The sequence below is a fragment of the Rhincodon typus genome, chromosome 3 (assembly GCF_021869965.1).
Source record: "Rhincodon typus isolate 14 chromosome 3, sRhiTyp1.1, whole genome shotgun sequence".
Taxonomy (NCBI): domain Eukaryota; kingdom Metazoa; phylum Chordata; class Chondrichthyes; order Orectolobiformes; family Rhincodontidae; genus Rhincodon; species Rhincodon typus.
This window is the reverse complement of record NC_063334.1, coordinates 24,178,643-24,201,665: the sequence shown is the minus strand read 5'-3', so window position 1 is coordinate 24,201,665 and position 23,023 is coordinate 24,178,643. Positions and strand designations below refer to the sequence as shown.

Sequence of the window (23,023 nt, the reverse complement as noted above, 5' to 3'; positions counted from 1 at the left end):
TGGATGAACACAGCAGGCCCAGCAGCATCAGAGAAACAGGAAAGTTGACGTTTTGGGTCTAAACCCTTCTTCAGAAAGAAGTTTTCTGAAGAAGGGTTTAGACCCGAAACGTCAGCTTTCCTGCTCCTCTGATGCTGCTTGGCCTGCTGTGTTCATCCAGCTCTACACCTTGTTATCTCTATCCTCCTAGTGGTCGGCTGTCACGGTTGAGTTTAAACGATGACACTTCCAAGTGTAGCATTGTAGTACCACCAATGTAGAACTTTCACTTGCATAGGACCTAAGTCCTGAAGTATCCTCCTGAAACATCTGTGCTTTTCTACTCCACTTTCTTCCTATAAGGCATTCCTTGAAAGCTTTCTTTTTAACCAAGCCTTTCCTCATCGAACTTCATCAATTCTAGTTAGCTCAAAGTCATTTTTTTTTAAATAATGCTGCTGTTATTCACTGGAAACTTCTTATGCATTAAAGTTGCTATAATAATTATATTGACATTGCGCTGAAAGTCCAGCACTCCCTCAGTACTGCTCCCTGACTGCCCCCCACAATGCTCCCTCAGTCCTATCCCTTAAGTATTCTCTCAAAAGCACTGCTTTGTTAGCGCAGTGCTTCCTCAGTACTGTACCAGGAACACCTTAACTTCTACGCTCAAGTCTTTGGGTACAACATAAAATGTGCAAATTTCCAACTTCTGACCGCTGTTATGGACCAGACCAAACCCCCTCAAAGTATTTAAGAAGATAGCCTCGACTCTAACTTTACGTTCCAGATGCAATTCGATTGGTCAAACTGCCTGTCTTGAAGCAAAACACGCTTTATTCATACACTATAGTTAAAATACAGACAAAATAAAAAAAGAGAAAAAAATTGGCTCAACTGTAACTCTATTGAAATACTTAACAAAGTATTAAACTACTTGTTAACTGTTCCAGTATAATAACATTCCTTAAGCACACTGTTGGCAAAGGCAAATTCAGTAAAATAGATTGTCTCACATGCAATTTCAGCAGCAAGAAGAGTAACAGAGAGGAATAAGAGCTTCCACATCCAGCTTCAAGACCTCAGACCTCAGCTATTGAAAGCTAACTAAAAATCCTGGTTCTGTGGGAATTTGACCCCACCAATTCAGGTTATTTCTATTGTTCCTTTGCTGGCTATAAGTAGACTGTTCGGTACCTCTGCCTCAACCTTTCTTCATAAACGAAAAGGACAAAATACACCTCTTAAAAGCTATAGTATCATCACAACACTGAATCGTGACTAATTTTGTTAGGTAGTAAGATGGAGAGATGATGGCATAATGGTAGTCTACTGAGCTAGTAATTCAGAGGCCCATGTGGATTCAAAACATATCATTGCCTGTACCAACATATTCAGTTAATAAATCTAGAATTTAAAGCTAGTCTCGGTAAAGTTAATCATGTAGAGCTCTCCAATTGTTGGAAAAACTTACCTAGTTCACTAATATCCTTTAGAAAATGAAATCTGCTACCCTTACTTGGCCTACATGTGACTCCATACTCATAGCAACTTGGGTGACTCTTAAGTTTTTTGAAATGCCCCAGACAAACACTCAGTTCAAAACCAATTAGGGACAGGTAACAAACGCTCACCTTGCCAGTGACACCCATACTCTGCAAAATTAAACAAGAAAAAGATTTGGGGTTACAGGTGAAATAGAACCACCCAAGATAGGAGAATTGTAATGAATATACAATGAACAGTGATTATGGATACTTTAATATTTACTGACAGTTTTGTTTGCTCTGTGTCCCTTTTGCAGCTGTAAACTAAATGCTTGTACCATCCACAGAATGGAAGCAGGCCATTCAGCCCATCAAGTCCACACCAACCCTCTGAAGAGCATTCCACCCAGACACTCCCCCTGCAATTCCAACCCTAGACCATTCAGCATGGTCAATCCACCTAAGCTACACAAATTTAGGCTGAGGGAGGAAACCCACACAGATGTAGGGAGAACATGCAAACTCCACAGACAGTCACCCAAGGCTGGATTTGAACCTAGGTCCCTGGTGCTGTGAGGTAGTAATGCTAACCACTGAACCATCATACCACTCATACTATTCATGTACTCTGTGGCCACTGTTGCTTGCAGACACTGAAGCCTTGTTTCACATATATCTCTGGTTACTGGCTCAAACTCAGTCTTCTGCTTGTTTCAGGCCAAAAATGGAATGAAACTAAATGCCAATTCTTAAGTTTCCAGCACGAATTAAGAGATTTGAATTAATTTAATTAATTGTCAAGACTGTATTCTGGCAGAATTAGGTTTCCAAAAGATATGTGGAGAACAAACGGTAATATCAAAAACTAATACATTCAAGTTTTAACCCAATTCCTTATTGAGCAAAACAAATGAGCACAATATATAATATTTTGAAAAAGCACCCGTAAACAGTGCATAATGAAGGAATCCATACAAAATGTGTTCAGAATGCAAATAGTGTTCAAGTCATCCAATTGTGTGAATATATCCTGCAATCCAGTTCAATTGATTTAGAGTGCACATTTTCGCTATATCTTTAGGTGAAGACAGGGCCTGAGTTTTTCATAAGACCATAAGACATAGGAGCAGAAATTATGGCATTCAGCCCATCAGATCTGCTCTGATATTCATTCATGGCTGATAAGTTTCTTAACCCCATTTTCCCACTTTCTCCCCATAACCCTGGATCCCCTTGACAATCAAGAACCTATCTAACTCCATCTTAAATATACTCAATGACCTGGTCTCCACAGCCTTCTGTGGCAGTGAATTCCATAGATTCACCACTCTCTGGCTAAAGAAGTTTCTCATTATCTCTGTTCTAAAAGGTCTTCCCTTTACTCTAAGGCTGTGCCCTCCGGTCCTAGTCTCTCCTACCAATGGAAACATCTTCCCAGCATCCACTCTGCCCAGGCCATGCAGTATTCTGTAAGTTTCAATTAGATCCTCCCTCATCCTTCTAAACTCCATCAAGTATAGACCCAAAGACCTAAACGTTCCTCACATGTTAAACTTTTCATTCCTGGGACCATTCTCATGAACCTCCTCTGAACCTGCTCCAGGGCCACTACATCTTTCCTGAATAAGGGGCCTAAAACTGCACACAATACTCCAAATGTGGCCTGACCAGAGCCTTATAGAGCTCAGAAGTACATCCCTGCTTTTATATTCAAGTTCTCTCAAAATAAATGCCAAAGTTGAATTTGCCTTCCTATCTACTGACTCAACCTGCAAGTTTACCTTTAGAAAGTCCTAGGCCAGAACTCCCCAAGTATCTTTGCACTTCAGACTTCTGAATTTTCTCTCCATTTAGAAAATAGTCCATGCTTCTATTCTTCTTACCAAAGTGCATGACCTCACACTTTCCCACATTGTACTCCATCTGCCACTTCTTTGCCCACTCTCCTAACCTGTCCAAATCCTTCTGCAGCCTCCCTGCCTCCTCAATACTACCTATCTCTCTACCTATCTTTGTATCATCTGCAAACGTAGCCAGAATGCCCTCATTTCCTTCATCTATATCATTAATGTATAAAGTGAAGAGTTGTGATCCCAACACTGACCCTTGAGGAACACTACTTGTCACTTGCTACCATCCTGAGAAAGACCCTTTTATCCCCGCTCGCTGCTTTATGCCAGACAGCCAATCTTCTATCCATGCTAGCACCTTGCCCTTAACACCCTGGGACCTTATCTTACTCAGCTGCCTCCTGTGCGGCACCTTGTCAAAGGCCTTCTGGAAGTCCAGATAATAACATCCACTGGCTCTCCTTGGTCTAACCTGCTCATTACTTCCTCAAAGAATTCTAACAGATTTGTCAGGCATGACCTCCCCTTGATGAAGCCATGCTGAGTTTGCCCTATTTTACCGTGCACTTCCAAGTATTCAGAAATCTCACCCTTCACAATGGGCTCAAAAATCTTACCCAGGACTGAGGTTAGGCCAATTGGCCTGTAATTTTCAGTCATTTGCCTTACTCCCTTTTTAAACAGGTGTGTCACGTTAGCGATTTTCCAGTCCTCTGGAACCCTTCCTGACTCTAGTGATTCCTGAAAAATCACCACTTTTTCCTGACCAAGGTAATAAAACTTGGTGCAATTGTTTCAAGTGTTTCAGTTCATTATGACTGATTGCATTTGCAGCAAACTTGGAAAGATACAAATGTGCACCCTGTGCTGTTATGTTTTCTATAAGTTAGTTTAGCTGAAATTTGGGGACTAAATGCAACATTATGAAAAGTAAAAACACAAAACTATTGTGAAATAATACAGAGAATACATTTTTTTAAGTTTTACTAAATAATCAGCTTTTTGTTTAAACTTGAAACTGAACGAGATATCATGAAAGGGCATCATTCACCCATCAAGCCTCTGCTGGCTTTTTGATACAGCTTTCCAATTAATCGTACTCCCTTATTCTACCCCCAAATTCCTGCAAGTATATTCTGTTCAATCATAGTTATCTACTTATCTTTTTAACTTGCTATAAACTGGCCTCTTAGATGGCACATTCCAGAAAACAACAACTTATTGCATTAAACATCTCCCTTCTCTTCCCCCTCCAGTCCCGTTGCACAATAAATAATATAACTCTGCTCAGCACAGTTTGATCCATTTCCTGTATGCTGATAATTAATTAAACTCCAGATGTTGAACTTCACAGCAAACCAGTTCAGGCTCTGTTAAAGTGTTTTACTGAAACTCTCAGGCTTTTGAATACTTCCCTTCTGATATGTACTTGAGAAAGATTGATGTGTTTACCAATCAAGCCTTACACTGTCTATGCTTTTCTGTTTCAGCCTACAACCACAAAAACAATAACGCATCCAGTCAAACAGACCATAACATTCTTCAAAGTGTTGAAAATATCACCAACAGATTCAGGAAAGTGGATCTGCCGTGTCCAAACACCAGCTAGATTTGCTGTGAGATCTTTTAAAGTGTCTGTTAAAGGTAGGTTATTGTTACATAGACTATTATAGCACAGAAAAAGGGCATTCAGACCAACTGGCCTACGTTGTTTTCTATAAACTTTCAAGCCTTCTCCAAGCTTCTCTTCTCAACCTAACAATATAATCTTTTATGTCTTTGACCCTCATCTTTTATTAAACTTCCCTTTCATTCGTTTATACTATTTTCTACAACCACTTCCTGAGGTTGTCATTCCACATTCTTACCATTCTTTTAGTTAGGACATTTCAAAATCCCAAAAGGATTTATTGATGACTATCTTATGTTCAAGCACCCCATATTCATGGGTTTCATCCAAATAGGATAAGCTGTACTGTTCTATGTTCTATGTTTTTTTTTAAAAGTGGAATCATGTTCTCAATGTCTAACCTATTAAATTCTTTCATAATTCTAAAAAGATCTATCAAGTCACTTTTTAGCCTACTTATTAGGGGAGAAGAACCCCATCTTGTTCAAACTTTCCTGATGACTATAATTCTGATATCATCCTGTTGATCTGTTTTTCATATTCTCCAGTCCCTCTATATCTTTCTTATAACACAATGACTAGAAGTGTGCACAGTAATCCCTGTCTATTATAGTAATCACTCAATCTTGGTACAGTATATTAAATTTTATTGTTGAAATCCTTTGGTCACACAGTATTGTATTTGCATTGCTCTTACAAGAAGTTAAGTTCAAGAACAGCAAAATGTGAAGCACGGCCTGGTAACCTGCTACTGCTGTCTTCTTCCACACATTCAAACTTTTTGGAAGTAACAAAATTAACATTAAACCCCATAAAATAATACATGCAACACTAAAGTTGTGCTGCAATGTACCTAAATGTTTTCTCTAAAACTTCTTGAAAGCAATAAAACAAACTCATTACCACCAAGGTTTAAATTGATAATAAATCAAGCAAATGGTCTTGTCACAATACATCTTTTAGTGACAAATCCCACAATCTCAGATACCTATCTCATCTCGTGCATTACAATGTAACTATTAATCATCTCTTTTATTTTTATTTTTGTCTGCTTTTGTCAATAGCTCCCAAATCCAGAGTCTGAATGCATATTATAAACCATGTTCCTAGGAATTATGTTGCATATTTTCATCTACTGTAAATTAACTGGCTTTTTATAACATCCTCCCTTTAGTTGTTATTCTAACATTCCCATATCGCAGTAGAAACTGAGGAAAAATAAAATGTTATGTGTTCTTTACAGAACAGTTTGTTTCTGTAACAAAATGTCGACTGTTACATGTGATTCTGCGACTGGACACAACTTCCTTAACAATCCTGAGTGCACTAATGGTTACAATGACAACGAATTTAACATAATCAGCCAACTTCACAACACAGCTCATTTGTTCTCACTAGAAGTGATGTACATTGATAGACAGGGACACGTTCTGTACAAACAAAAGAAATATGTTAAAGCTTTGCACATTTTTAAAAAATTATCCAAGGGGTTGCGTAGCCTATAGTTCCTGTGTGCTTTCTAAATGGCAAATCAAAGTGAACTTGCCCACTAATAATCAGAAATCTTTTTACCTGCAGAATAAATTGTTGTGGTCATTTGAAATTTGACATTCTTGAGTTAGTCCTGATGAGTGCAAGACAAAGTCTTCAGTGGCATATGTCTCATGAGCATTGTTTCTAGTGTTTACTGCCTTGCTTCCCTTTGGTGGGCCTCTAAGATAGGTTTCTTCAACACATTTCCATGAGTATACCTTAACTTATTGCTAAATGTGCACTTCCGACAGTCCCTCCTTCACCACAGACCCCACCGACTAAAACCAACAGTGGCACACGATATATTATTGTCAAGGCCAATGTTGAGCCACATATTGGAGATGGACCAATCATCCTAACAAGACTGCTTTACAAACCTGCTGGAGCATTGGAGTCATGGTCATCAGTTGAAGGTAAGAAACTATATCTACATGGTCCCTCCTTGTTCAGAGGCATTACCTATAATTGTTGTTGCTTTAAGTCAGCAGTTTGTCAAATGAAATGGATGAACAGTTGGGGCACTTCAATAATAAGGACTCAATGAAGAATATAAAAATCTCATTGACTTCATTCATATCCAGAATACATTTAATCATAACTCAGTTCCATATATTCAAAATTTGCCACATCATGAGGTGCTGCCTTGTTGATTGATTCTACTGTGTGTAAGAATGGATGTCAGATTAAAATGTGCAGATTTGATCAGGTCAGTTAGAAATCAGACATTGGCAGTGAGTTAGGTTCTGGGGAATAACACCGGCAGCAAGCTGGGTACAGGGGACTGAGACTGGCAGCAGGATGGTGTCCAGTGGGAGCTGGGTCTTGTAGCAGGATGGAGCCCAAGAAGCTGACACTGGCAGCAAATATCCCATTAGGAGAGAATTTGCTAAACCTTGGGCATTTCCGAGATGCTTGGAGACCCTGAAGCTTTCAGCACTCCATATTGAGTTCAATAATTTTAGTATCTGAGGACCTTCTTCCATGTCCTTTCCCCAACTCCACATAACAAGTTCTGTCATCACATGGGCTGCTTTCACCATAGCCATTTTCACCCACTAATTGTCCCCATTAGCAGATTTTCTTCCTCCCCAACTCACCATGATCCATTCCTTTGTCTGCCCAACTGCTGCTCTCTCTGCCCGGGCTTCATCTCCATCAATTGTTTACTCCTCCCCACCCCAGCCTACCTTCAGCATAATACACCAACCTTTCCATAGTTACAATTAGTTCTGAAGAACAGCTATAGGACTCGAAATGTTGACTCTGCTTTTTCTCCACAGATGCTGCCAGACCTGTTCAGTTTCTCTGGCTGCTTCTATTTTGGAACTAGTAATGGACTTCAGTTCCAACTTTCTGGCAAAGCTATTGGAATTGAATTTGGGGAGAAGGGAACTAGGTATAAAAATTAACAACACAGTTGAATTGGCAAGGAATTTTAATTCAGAAAATTCCTGAAACTGATGATTTTCCCATAGATGATATATCTATGATATAATTTATTACCTGTTGGACCTGATGTCTTAAAGTATCATTACAAGTTAGTGTTATAGAAGTCAAGCAGGTTTAAAAGTTGATAAATCTCCAGGGTCAGGTGAAATGTATGAGTTGAGCCTGTTGAATGAGACAAGGGAGAAAACAACAGGGGAATTGGCAACAATTTTCAATTCTGAGATAACAAGGTGCAGAACTGGACGAACACAGCAGGCCAAGCAGCATCAGAGGAGTAGGAAGGCTGACGTTTCGGGCCTAGACCCTTCTTCAGAATTTTCAATTCTTCTCTGGCCACAGGAAAGATACCAGAGTCTTGGAAGACAACTAATATGGTGCTGTTATTCAAGAAGAGAGCAGAGAGAAACTCATAAATTACAGGCCTGTCAGTTTAACTTGAGTGGCAGGGAAACTATTTGAAGTAATTCTAAGGGACAGAATTAATATGCACTTGGAAAGGCAGGGACTAATCAAAAATATTCAGTGCAGTTTTGTTAAGGGGATGTAATCTCTGACCAACTTGACTCAATTATTTGAAGAGATAACCAAGTGTATCAGTGAGAGCAATGTATTCAATGTAATCCACTTGAATTTCAGCAAGGCTTTTGATAAAGTCCTGCATGGGAGACTGATAGTAAGGACAAGAGCCCACAGAGCCCAAGGAAATTTAGCAGTTTGGATATAGAATTGGCTTGGTGGCAGGAAGCAGAGGGTGATGGTTGAGAGGTGTTTTTGTGACTGGAACCCTGTGTCCAGTTGGGTCCCACAAGAGTCAGAGTTGGGGCTTTTGCTGTTTGTGATATATATAGATGATTTAGACTTGAATGTGGTAGTGTTGATCAGTAAGTTCACAGATGATAAAAAAAATTGGTGGGGTGATAAATAGGAGGATACCCTTAGCTTACAGGCAGATATAGACAGATTGATCAGTGACAGATGGAATTCAATCCAGATAAAATTGAGGTGATGCACTTGGGAAGAGTGAATACATGATGAAGGGTAGAACCCTGAGAAGCACTAAGGTTCAGAGGGACTTGGTGTGCATATCCACCAGTCCCTTAAGGTAGCCGGACAGCTTGGTAAAGTGGTTAAGGCAGCATATGGGATACTTGTTTCAGAGATAGTAGGAACTGCAGGTGCTGGAGAATCTGAGATAACAAGGTGTAGAGCTGGATGAACACAGCAGGACAAGCAGCATTAGCCTGCTGTGTTCATCCAGCTCTACACCTTGTTATCTCTTACATGGGATACTTGCCTTTATTAGCCCAAGGCATAGAGTTTAAAGAGCAGGGAGGTTATGCTGGAATTGTGTAAAATGTTGGTTAGGCCAGAGGAGTGATGTGATTGGACTGGAGAGGGTGCAGAGGAAATATATCAGAATGCTGTCTGGGCTGGAGAATTTTACTTATGAAAAGAGATTGGGTAGACCAGGGTTGTTTTCCTTGGAGCAGAGGGGACTGGAGGGAAACGTGATTAAAATGTATAAAATTATGAGGGGCATAGACAGAGTAGAACAGTTTGGTGGTTGTTTCTGGCTGGCACAGACTCGATGGATTGAAGGACCTTTTTTCTAGACCTGTAATTGCTTCTCTGTCCTGGGTTCCCCCGTTGAATGGAAGGAGGCCCGAGATTGGGCAGGGTTCCCAGATTTAGGCGGGAGTTTTGTGTCAGGACGGCTCTGTATTGGCTTGTGATTTGCTTTGATAGATGACCCCCCTCCACTCTCCTGTGGAGAAGAGGAAAATTTACATCAATGGATCTTATCTGATGCTTAGGAAACAATTAGTTGAAATGGTGGGTGAAAGAAAGACCAGAAATACAATATCATCTTTTACAACCTCAGAACATTTCATAACATTTTATAGTCAATGGCATATTCTTAAAGAGTGGTCACTGTTGTGATGTATGAAATGAAACAGCTAAATTGAGTACAACTAACTCTACAGACCGCAATGACCAGCTATTTACCTGTTTGCAAGTATACCGGGTAGGACTCCCTGCGTGATAGTTCAAATAGTGCCCCATGGGATCTTTCACATCTACCTAAGCAGGAACTTGTTCTGTTGGATATGAAAGAAGATTCTGCAGATCAATAGAATAATTCATTCTTATTTTAATTGTTTTCAAGTTGATAAATAGTGCATTGTTGGGCTCTATTTTTGAAATCATTCATGGATGTGAGCATTGATCAGCATTTTTTGTGAATCCCCAGTTGCCCTGGAGAAGGAGGTGGTGAGCTGCCTTCTTGAACTGTTGCAGTTCCTGGGATGTAAGTGCTCCTACAGAGCTGATAGGAAGGGATTTCCAGAATTTTGTCCTGGCAATGGTAAAGGACCAGTGATATAATTCCACATGAGGATGATATGGCTTGGAGGGGAATCTGCAGGTGGTGGTGTTCTCGGGTACCAGCTGCCTTTGTCCTCCGAGGTGGGGCACTATAAGGGTTATCAAATAATTTGGGAGGCCTTTTAAAATTTTGTTACTACTCTTATTTTTTACTGAAAGAATTTGCTCAAAGAGGTTTCCTTGAGGGTATGTCCAAGGGATATATTTAAAACTTTCCCACACCACCATAACTGGAATACTTCAGGCTATCAACTGTTAAAATCATTTCTCTGCATCCAAATAACAAGGGTGCTGGTCTTGGAACATCATGCATGTAATAAATTCTGTGGAAGGGAGAACTACTTGCCTCAGTTTTATTTGGGGAAATATAACAAATCTATACACATCTTGAAGTGATTTACATCACTGTGTGTTCACAAGCATCTGATGAGTATCAGACATTGTCACTTTATAATACTGACAGCATCTGTGTCAGAAGAAAAATAGATTCAGAAAACAGTCATAAGAATAATTACTTACAGGACTACTTCGCCAGAGGCACAGAGGAATAAAACAAAGATATGCTACGGCAATTATACTCTGCCAGTTAGTCCTCATCTGCAACATCAGTGAGAAATGGCAACAGTGCAAGCCATAAATTTCAGTGGCTACATTTCTAAACCTCATTAAAAACATCCCCCCAAATATTCAGTTTTGTGAACCCACCTTAGGAAGAAGGCTGTGGATTTTGGACAGTCCAGTTTTGTCAGAATGTTTCCCAATATGCAGGAATCTTGCAATGATGGCATACTGAATAAATTTGTTATACATCCCAGAAGGGAGCGATTTAAATCTATAAACTGACTGAATGGTGTATAATAAAAAAGGGAATGAACAGGGTTTATACAGAATGATTCATGCTGTTAACAATACAAGGGGATACAACATTCAGCTGAAGTCAACTAAGATCTTTATTACAAAGAATGTAGAATTTATGACTGCAGAAAGACTAACATTGCAAAATAAATTCAGCCAGTTAAAAAATGACGGGTGTTTATTTGTTAAATAACTGATATTAAGACAGATTGGGATTTAAAAGTGCAGCATCTTTGGAGGTGGTGGTGCTCCCCATGTATTTGCTGTCCGTGTCCTTCAAGTTGATGGAAAGCTTAAATTAGGGAGAGGTTGCTGAACTGGTACCACAAGAAAAGAAAAACATACTTTTTGTTCCAGCATTATTGGTTCATGGAATCTCTATGGCTAGTCAAAATAATCTGTGTATTCTTTTTTGCCTTCAGTGACAGATCCATCTGAATTGGTAAAATTGGACAATCTGCAACCGATGTGCCAGTACAATGTGTGTATACAACTCAGCAGGCCTGGAGATGGAGGAGAAGGACATCCTGGTCCTGTGGCAAGTTTCTGGACTGATTGTCCAAGTAATGGAATGCACCCATTTTGTTACTAAGTACCTCTATGCGTGCTTTGTCATAATTCTATTCATTATGTTAGTACTATTATACAAATGGGAAAGACCTTTACAAGACTAAATCTTAAATGGGATATCCTTTAGATTGCCAACCTTTCAAGAGTCTCCAGGGACTAAAGTTGAATCTCCAGAATGCTGTTGTGATGAAAGGGAGTTATTTATTTTAATTTAATTCATTCATGGATGTGTGCTTCATTGCTCGTTAATTGCCCTGAAGAGCTTGGTGGTGAGCTGCTTTCTTAAACTACTGCAAATCCTGAGTTGTAGGGACAACCTCAGAGCTGTTAGGGAGAGAGTTCCAGAATTTTATCCAGCAACAGTGAAGGGACAACAATAAAGTTTCAAGGCAGGATGGTGAGTGGCTTGGAGGGGAACTTGCAAGCGTTCCTATGTATTTACTGCCCTTCTAGGTAGTAGAGGTCATAGGTTTGGAAGGTACTTACAAAGGAGCCTTGATGTGTTACTGCAGAGCAAATTGTAGATGGTATGCGCTGCGTCGGTTTTTGTTTCTAGTGAATTTTGAAGGATAGTGGTGCCAGCAGGCTGCTTTGTCCTCAATGGTGCTAAGCTTTTGAGTATTGTTGGAGCTGCACTCAGTCAGGCAATTGCAAGGTATTCCATCACACTCCTAACTTGCAGCTTATAGTTAGAGAATAGGATTTGGAGACAGATGAGTAACTCAACCTAGAATTCCTAGCCTCTGACCTGCTCTTGTAGATAACATATTCACTTGGCTGTTCCAACTCAGTTTGGTCAATGGTTACCTCCAGGTTATAAATACCAAATGATTCAGCAATTGTAATTCCCTTGAATGTGAATTGGTGATAGTTAGATTCTGTCTTGTTGAAGATGGCCAGTGGCCAACATTTGTGCGATGTGAATGTTACTTGTCACTTGTCAGCCCAAATGTAGATATGGTCCAGGTCTTGCTGCACATGGACACAGATTGCATCAGCACCTGGGGGAGGAGAGCGGTCCTCAAATGGTGCTGAATACTATTCAAACATCAGCAAACATCTCTACTTCTGATCTTATGATGGAGAGAAGATCATTGATGATACTGCTGAAGGTGTGTGGGGCAAAGACTGTACATTAAGGAATTCATGGATGCCCAGTCTTGGGTTGCTAGATTTGTTCAAAGTCTATCCCATTTAACACGGTGATACTGCAATACAATGTGATGGAGTGTGTCCTTAATCTGAAGATGCTGCTTTGTCTCCACAAGGACTGTACAGTGGTCACTCTTGGCATAGACAGCTGCAGGTGCAACAGGCAGACTGGTGAGAATGAGGTCAAGTATGTTTTTCCTTCTTATTTGTTCCCTCAACACCTGCCTCACACCTAGTGTAGCAGTTATATCCTGTAGGTCTCAATCAGATTGGTCAGTAGTAATGATGCCAAGCCACTCTTGGTGATGGACATTGAAGTCCTTCACCCAGAGTACATTCTGTGCTCTTGTCACTCTCAACACTTCCTCCAAATGATGTTCAACACGGAGGAGCAGTGATTCATCAATTAGTACCTGAGATGAGTAAGTCTTTGTAACCTACAGACCATCTTTGATCTAATGCCATGAGGCTTCATGGGGTCTGGAGTCAGTATTAGAATTTCCACTGTAACTCCCTCCTGACTACGCCACTCTGCTTCCACCTCTGCAGGACATACACAGTGATGGGGATGTCTGGGTCAGTCATACTCATGGTCATACTTTGCAGACAACGTCAGGCTGTTGCATGACGAGTCTGTGAAACAGTTGTCCTAATTTTGGCATCAGCCTCCAATTGTTACCAAGGGGGACTTAGTAGCATCAACATGACTGAGTTCGACAGTGTTGTTCGTGGTGCCTAGGTCAATGCTAGGTGGTCTCTCTGGTTTCATTCTTTTTCTGAGACTTTTTAGCGGTTGATGAAAACCAAGTGACTTACTGGAAAGGTGAAGCCTTTTCTTCTCAATAGGATATTAGCGAATCAGATGTGTTTTTATGTCAATCTACTTTTTTTTCCACGGTTATCATTAGACTTTATATTCCAGATTTTATTGAGTTCATATTTGATCTGCCATGGTGGGATTCCAACCTGTTTGGGACATTACTTGCATATCTGGATTATCAGTCCGTTTGATGGTAGGAAGCCCAGAAGAGGACATAATGATTGAACGGTGTTTTTTAGTGTCTCTGACTGACTGACAAATGGAAGTAGAAATCATTGCTGCACCCACATAAGCAATTTTTCCTCTAATGCTATGTGGGGTTCACATCTGTCCTGGTAGACGAGCTCCACAACGTACACAAATCTCCAAAGAACAACTGATTTCTTGTTTAACAATATGTTCAGACTTTATGTTAATTTTAAAACCTGTCTCAGGCAATTTTCTGTTATACCATCAGTTGCAGTTAACAACGGAAATGCTGGTACTAGCATTTTATTTGAACTCCAGTTGGTAAAATGTCATATGTACAAAGCTGCAGGGGCTACATCATTGTAAATTTTGTTTGGACTTCTTGTTATGGTGCCAGCTTTTCTAAACAAACATTTTTGAGTGATGTTTAAAACGTGCCTATGTGACTTATCATTGCTGCACTAATAGCTCAGTTGATCACTCTGTGCCAGATGTTGTCAGCAAAATGTCGTAGCATCACTGAACATGAATTATAATGATTTATGTAGTGTTTGAAATTTGTTAATGCAATAAATTAGAAAGATGTCATTGATTTTAATCAGGAGAGCAGAGGGGATCTTCCAGTGAGCCTTTGTTATAGAGCATGGAATGATAATTCTGGGTTCATGCTCAGCGAGTCCTTGTGATAGTGTAAGGGCATAAATACTCAATGAGATCAGAAATGAATTTGCCTGTGATGCTCTTCAGTGTAGAAGAACCTGCTATTGTCTAGACAGAAGCAAAATAAAGCACTTGGATAGATTTTGGAGAGCTACCAGCACCATGTTATCCTAGGTTGACTTAATACCCACAGGAAGGAAAGGCAGGAAGGAATTAGAAAGGTGGCTGGGGGAGGGAAGATCTGTGAACACAATGGGATTAAAACTCCACATGCCATTAAATACTTAACCATGACCTTTGACACTGACTTGGCCGGTTCTCAGTTCAAAGGAAGGTCACATCATTTAAAAACAATGGTCAAGTACTTACATCACTCAGATCCATTTCAGGTCCTCTCCTACATAGGGTTGCCAATCCTTTGGGTTTGCCTTGGAATTTTCAGTAATTGCAGATAAATCGCATGGATTCTATTGTGAGCAATTTTTTTCAAATGTTTTCTTTGCATGCCTTCAAGAGTCCTAGTCAGGATTCTCTTAAGATTAATATGCAGGTTTATTTGGCAATTAGGAAGGCAAATGCAGTGTTAGCATTCATTTTGAGAGGCTAGAATACAAGAACAGGAATATACTGCTAAGGTTGTATAAGGCTCTGGTCAGATTGCATTTGGAATATTGTGGGCAAGTTTGGGCTTGTATCTAAAGAATGATTGATTTGCTGGTCTTGGATGAGTCCAGAGGAGGTTTACAAGAATGATGCTGGGGATGAAGGGTTTGTCAAATGAGAAGCGGTTGAGCACTCAGGGTCTGCACTTGATAAAGTTTAGAAGGATGAGGCAGAAACCTCATTGAAAGTTACAGAATACTGAGAGGCCTGCATTGAGTGGACATGGAGAAGACATTTCTACTAGTAGGAGAGACTAAGACTTAAGACATAACCTCAGCGTGAAGGCACAACCCTTTAGAACTGAGATGAGGAGGAATTTCTTCAGCCAGAGGGTGGTGAATCTGTGGAACTCATTACCACAGAAGGCTGCAGAGGCCAAGTCATTGAGTGTATTCAAGACAGAGATAGATAGGTTCTTGGTTAGAAGGAGGATCAAAAAGAAGGGGAAGGGGATCCAGAAGTGCTCTAACGCACATCAGAATATTTATTTCCAAATCACCATTTTTTTTTTCATCTATTAACCACCAAGAGTAAAATAATTGTGTTTCTAATTGAATAATTTATGTGCAAAGCCTGATACAGGCAATGCAAATCAAAAGTGAGGGAAAAGTAAGGAGGGGGAGCTAAATTGAAATATAGTTGGAAAGCATGCTGCTTTTTTTTTACTTGATCTAATTTTCCCTAAGCAATTGTTCAGATATGTAATTATACACATCTTGGATTAGGTGGGATTTGAACCAAGGCCTCCTGATCAAGGGCTAGGGACTCTACATCTGCACCACAAGAAGGGCCTAGCACTCAGTTCTTAATTACAAAGTTTGATGAGCATCGACAGCTCTCAATCAATTTAAAAGGGACCTACATTTCTAAATGCTGACAAAGGGGGTTGTGCATTCTTAACTCCTATACTTTGTTGTGCAATCTCAACAAATTGCATTTAGAGATCTCCTATGAGATTCAGCCCTAAAGTAACTCATGGAAATTCTCAAATAAAAAACTGATACTGAGCAACATCATAAAGCATTGTAACACTTGACCAAAAGCCTCTTCAAAAAGCTAAGTAATTCAACCGCATGTTAAAGGAAGAGATAGAGCAATATAAAGAGTTAGGAAGATGGTTCCAAAGCCTGCAGCTCAGCCATCTGAAGGAATGGTCACCAACTGTGGATGAATTGAGCGGTCAGAATTGTAATAGACCAGAGATCTCCGAGAATTGTGGGACTGGAGTGGGGAGGCCACAGAAGGATTTGAACAAGAGGATGAGAATGTAAAAATCAGTTCATTCTTGGACCAGCCGTCACTGTAACTCAACAAATAAAAGGGTGATCAGTGAACGGGACATGGTGCAAGTTAAGACCAGTTAGTAAGGTTAGATATTGCATGGAATACAGGGAGAACTAGCCATTTGGATACAGAACTGGCTCAAAGGTAGAAGACAGAGAGCGGTGATGGAGGGTTGCTTTTCAGACTGGAGGCCTGTGATAAACGGTCAGTCACAAGGCCTAGCACAAGCATCGGTGCTGGGTCCTCTGCTTTTTGTCATTTATATATATGATTTGAATTTGAACATAAGAGGCATGGTTAGTAAGTTTGCAGATGACACCAAAATTGGAGGTATAGTGGACAGCTAAGAAGGTTACCTCAGAGTACAATGGGATCTTGATCAGGTGGGCCTATGGGTTGAGGAGTGGCAGATAGAGTTTAATTTAAGTAAAAGTGAGGTGCTGCATTTTACAAATGCAAATCAGGGCAGGACTTGTACACTTAATGGTAAGGTCCTGGGGAGTGTTGTTAAGCAAAGAGACCTTGGACTGTACGCTCATAGTTCCTTGAAAGTGGAATCCTAGGTAGACAGGATAGTGAAAAAGGCATTTTACATGCTTGCATTTATTGATCAGTGCATTCAGTATAGGAGTTGAGAGCTCATGTTGCAGCTGTACATTGGTTAGGCCACTTTTGGAATACTGCGTTCAGTCTGGTTCCCTCCTATAGGAAAGATGTTGTGAAACTTGAAAGGGTTGAGAAAAGATTTACAAGGATGTTGCCAGGGTTGGAGGGTTTGAGCTATAGGGAGCGATTGAATAGGCTGGGGATATTTTCCCTGGAATGTCGGAGGCTGAGGGGTGACCTTATAGAGGTTTATAAAATCACGAGGGGTATGGATATGGTGAATAGCCAAGGTCTTTTCCCCAGGTTGTGGGAGTCCAAAACTAGAAGGTGAGAGGGGAAAGATTTAAAAGAGACCTAAGGGGCAACTTCTTAATGCAGAAGGTGGTGCACGTATGGAATGAGCTGCAAGATGAAATGTGGAGGCTGGTACAATTACTGCATTTAAAAGGCATCTGAATGGGTACATGAATAAGAAGGGTTTAGAGGGATATAGGCCAAATGCTGGGAAATGGGACTAGATTTATTTAGGACATCTGGTCAGCCTGGACGAGTTGGACCAAAAGGCCTGTTTTCACGCTGTACAGCTCTATGACTCTATGACACTAAGTCAGAAGCAGCCAAATTTTGAAGATACAAACTGCTGTTATAAACCAGTGTCAATATCAAGAGATTAATACTTCACATGTTCACAAGTCTATCTCTCCCTTTTTTAAACTGAGCATTTCACCTACAGAAAGAAGTTTTTGCATTGATTTTAAAGCAATATTTACTTACTGTTCTTCATAGCATTCAAATAGCTTTTTGATCTTAGTAGAATAATTGATGGCACAACACTGTGGGCCAAAGGGCCTGTACTGCGCTGTACTGTTCTATGTTTTTGAAACCTATCTGAATAAGAGAACTGGAATTTTTAGTTTCAATCATTTCCATTTCATCTTTGCAACGAACAGTAAATGTTTAATAAACAATAAAATATCGGTTCTTTGTTGTGTCGGTGTTGCAGCTCTTCCTGCTCCAACGGGTTTTAAAGTTATACCCAAAAGCCAAACATCCCTTTGGCTAAAGTGGCAGCCAGTTCCTGGAAACCTGGAGGATATCACCTACCACGTGGAGTGCCATGCTGCCAATGACAGTAAAGAAAAGCCCACTACCCTGGATGTTCCTGGAAACCAGTCCAGCCTGGAAATCGAGGGCCTGCAGCCTAAGCATCAGTACCAATGCCGAGTGCGAGCACAGACAAATTCAGTGGGTGAATGGTGTGACATGGTAACCTCATGGACATATAGCAACAGTAAGTTATTCATTTCCCATTGGTTGCTTCTGAAATTTGTTTTCAGTAATACCGTCTAGAAAAAAGAAAACTGAGGAGTGATCCAATTACGTTCCTTTAAATTATCGAAGGAATTGATCGGATACAGACAAAATGTTCCCACGTCTGAAGAGTCCATAACAATGGATCATAAATATGAGGCGCTCACTGTTAAATCCAATAGAGGATTTAGGTGAAACATTTCTTTAGTAGTAAGAATGTAAAACTCACTACCACAGGAACTGGTTGAAGTGAATAAAAACAATGCATTTTAGGGAAAGCTGGATAAGTACATAAAAGGAGAAAATAGAAAAAGGAAACATTGACTGGGTGAGATGAATTACAGTGGGAGAAGGCTTGTGTAGAGAATATGTACTAAGATGGACCCGTTGGGCTGAATGGCCTTTCTCTGCATTAAGTTTATGTAATTTTGCAACACCTAAACTCTTGTTTCAAAAATAAGACATCTTTATTTAATTAATTTATTTATTACATTTATTAATTTATATAAACTATGCACGAGACCTCTTCCTGTTCACAAGGATTTCTACAGTGAGTGATGTTATCAATTAGGCTAGTAAACAAAACTGTTTCTGGCTGTTTTGGAGACAATTGCCAGCTTTAAAATTGATCTTATTGCAAAGAGCTACTGATTAATGCAACTTAGCAGAGACATGACTATTTATTTTAACCGTGGATATTTACATAGGTAGAAACTGTATTTTTGCCCAGATTTTGCGACAGTAATGATAGTGAACCTGTCAACTAGATAATTCCTCTAAAAATGACAGTAATTTTGAGAGTCTCAACATATGTAGTTCAATGCCGAAAACAAGAATTCTGCCAGTGCTTCTATGTTTCTCCACAGAGTGCACAATTGAAAACCCTGTAGTCTTCAATAGAGATAGCACTAAGCTGAAGAGAAATTCCCTTTTTATGTTGTGAGATTAATGCTAAAACTATTAAAAAAAAAGCCCTGCCTTGTTAATCACAGAAGTGTTTCAGCACAGAAGGAGCCATCGTGCCTGCACTAGCTTTTTAAATGAGCATCATTGCCTATTTTGTCCCCAACATTGCCCCTTTGCAATGCACTCTCCATATTGCACTCTTGCACATTATTTTTATCCAAATAACTAACCAATGCCCTCTGGAATGCATCAACTGAACCATATTTCCAGATAGTGCATTCCATACCCTAACCACTTGCTGAGTGAAAAATGTTTTTCCACACTTCATCCTTTCTTATTTTGCAGATCACTTTAAATCTATGCCGTCTTGTTCCTTTTGAGTAGGAACAGTTTCTCCCTATCTACTCTCTCCAGCCCACTCAGTTTTAAAACCCTCTATCAGATTTCTCCCCTAGCCTTCTTCAATCCAAGATGATCTGTCCTAACATCTTCAAACTGTCCTCATAACTGAAGTTCCTCATCCCCGGAACCATTCTTGCAAACTGCTTCCGCACTGTCTCCACTGTGTTCACATCCTTCCTATAATGTAGCACCCAGAACTATACGCAATACTCAGCTCAGATCTAACCTATATCTTATAGATATATCTTATAGATATATCTTATATCTTCAACATCATCTCCTTGCTCTTGTACTCTGTGCCTCTAGTTAAAAAACCGTGGATGCTGTTTTTAATGTATACTGTGTGTATAATGAGTTATAACTGATATAGAAGTCATTTTTTGATTGTGTAATGTCATCTTTTGTAATCCATGATAAGATTTCCAAAATATTAATTATATTTGATAAAATTTAAGATGAATCAGCTTCTAATCTGTATTTTGCATTTGTTTTTATTCTGTAAATTTTTTAAGAGTTGAAAGATAATCAGTGCTTTTTACTTCCTGGCTTGCTGGTTCTCAGACTACTTCTGTGTCATTGGCTGCTTACTTTGCCTTCCTTTTGATGATATTACTACTGTTTAATGCCTGGAGGTCCCCTTGACTTTGTGCCAGATTCAGACTAACATCAGAAAATATTAAACCCATGCAGGCTGGCCCTTCCAGCATGCTCCACCATTCTCTAAGATTAAGCTGATCTGATTTTAACCTCCATTCTACATTCCTGTACATCCCCGACAATCTTTCATCCGGTTGGTAATCAAGAATTTATCTACCTCTGCCTTAAAATTATTTAAAGATTCAGTAACCCTGATATAATTAAGCATGCAGGAGGGCATGCCAGTATGTACCAGGTATGCCTAAAAATGAAAACCGAGAGAACTGTGGAAGCTGTAAATCAGGAACAAAAACAGAAGTTGCTGGAAAAGCTCAGCAAATCTGGCAGCGTCTGTGAAGAAAAAATCAGAGTTAATGTTCTGAGGAAGGGTCACTGGACCCGAAACGTTAACTCTGACTTTTTTCTTCACAATGCTGCCAGACCTGCCGAGCTTTTCCGGCAACTTCTGCTTTTATACCTAAAAATGAGGTGTCAACGTGGTGAAGCTATAAAACAGGGCTTCTTGCATACCAAACAGCATAAGAAGAACTAAGCAATTCCACAGCCACTAGTTCAGATCTATATATCGCAGTCCTACTCCATCTCGTAGTGAACGGGGGTGGACAACTAAAAAGTTGATTGGAGGAGGCGACTCCACAAATATCTTCATCCTCATATGGTGGGTCAGCCCAACACAACAGTGCAAGTAATATGGCTGAAGCATTTGCAATAAACTCATTAGATTCATTAAACTCATTAGGGAAGGTTCCTCGTGACTGGAAAATAACAAACGGAGCTCCTTTATTCAAAAAGAGAGGGAAGCAGAAACAGGAAAGTACAGGCCAGTCAGTTTAACATCTGTCATGCAGAAAATGTCAGAACTTATAATTAAAGACATTATAACAAGGCATCTTGGATAAGTTCAAGGCAATCAGGTAGAGCCAACATGGTTTTGTCAAAAGTAAATCATGTTTAATTAATTTGTTACCATCTTTTGAAGTAATTTGTGTGGCAGATAAAAAGGATGTATTCTTGCTTAGGTTTCCAGAAGGTTATTGTGGAAAATACAGTCTCATGTGTAGGCAGTAATAGAGTGGCGTGGATAGAAGATTGGCTAACAGGAAGCAGAGAGTAGGAATAAATGGGTTTTTTTCAGGTTGGCAGATGTCACAGTGTGCCACAGGGGAACGTGCGGGGGCTTCAACTCTTTATAATTTATATAATTTATTTATATGAAGGAATCGAAGATATGATAGCTAAATTTGCTGATGTTTGTCAAAAATAGGTAGGAAAGTGAGTTGTGAAGAGCCCAAAAGGAGGTAGCAAAGGGATATATAAAGGTTAAATGCATAATCAAAAAACTGGCAAATGGAGTATAATGTGGGAAAGTGTAAAATTGTCCATTTTAGCAGAAAGAATAAAAAATAAGCATTTTATCTAAATGGTGAGAGGTTGCAGAGCTCTGTACACAAAGAGAACTGAATGTTCTAATGAATGAATTGCTGATGTTAGTATGCAGGTAGAGCAAGAAATTCGGAAAGCAACTAAAATGTTAGTTTTATTGTGAGCGGAATTGAATTCAAGAATAGGAATGCTACACTTCAGTTATAGAATCATCGAATCCCTACGGTGTGGAAACAGGCCCTTCGGCCCAACAAATCCACACTGACCCTTAGAGCATCCCACCCAAACCCATCCCGCTAACCTAAACATCCCTGACACTATGGGCAATTTAGCATGGCCAATCCACCTAACCTGCACATCTTTGGACTGTGGGAGGAAACCGAAGCGCCCAGAGAAAACCCACACAGACACGGGGAGAATGTGCAAACTCCACACAGACAGTCGCCTGAGGGTAGAGTCAAACCCAGGCCCCTGGTGCTTTGAGGCAGCAGTGCTAACCACTGAGCCACTGTGCTGCCCCTTATACAGGGCATTAGTAAGACCACAAATGGAACACTATGCACACTACTGGTCACTGTACTAAATGAAAGATTTTACCTATTGGATGCAGTACAGGGAAGGTTTATTAGACCAATACCTGGAATTAGTGGATTGTCTTATGAGGAAAGGTTAGATAGGCTAGGCTTGTATCCTCCTGGTGTTAAGCCCTGAGGGGACTTGGCCAGGAGGACATTGAAAGGATGTTTCCTCTTGTGGGGAATCTAAAACCAAGGGTAATATTTTAAAATTAAGAAGCCACCCACTTAAAATATTGGTAAGGAGACATACTTTTTCTCTCAAAGGGTTGTGAATCTTTGGAATTCTTTTCCTCAAAAAGCCAGCGGATGCAAAGTCATTCAATATTTTTAAGTTAGGTAGTTTCTTGATTATCAACAGGTTGAAAGATTATCAGAACTGAGGTTAAAATCAGATCAGTCATGATCTCATTGAATGGCAAAGCAGGCTCAAAAGGTTAAATGGCCTACTTCTGCTTCTTGTTCATTGTTCATAAGACCAAAAGATATAGGAGTAGAATTAGGCCATCCATAGAGTTTTGGAGCTGAACAGCATGGAAACAGACCCTTTGGTCCAACTTGTCCATGCCAACCAGATCCTAAATTAATCCAAGACAACAAGGTGCAGGGCTGGATGAACACAGCAGGCCAAGCAGCATCATAGGAGCAGAGAGGCTGACGTTTCGGGCCTAGACCCT

The 23,023-nt window shown here is 40.0% G+C and overlaps 1 protein-coding gene across 1 annotated transcript in view; it reads left to right on the top strand.

Moving 5' to 3' along the window:
* tek (TEK tyrosine kinase, endothelial) overlaps window positions 1-23,023 on the top strand; it is a 100,270-nt gene that overhangs the window by 42,170 nt on the left and 35,077 nt on the right. Inside the window, exons 9-12 of the mRNA XM_020514805.2 lie at window positions 4,807-4,960; window positions 6,731-6,892; window positions 11,591-11,731; window positions 18,116-18,403. Coding sequence (XP_020370394.1) covers window positions 4,807-4,960; window positions 6,731-6,892; window positions 11,591-11,731; window positions 18,116-18,403 — 745 coding nt within the window. The remainder of the gene's footprint in view (window positions 1-4,806; window positions 4,961-6,730; window positions 6,893-11,590; window positions 11,732-18,115; window positions 18,404-23,023) is intronic.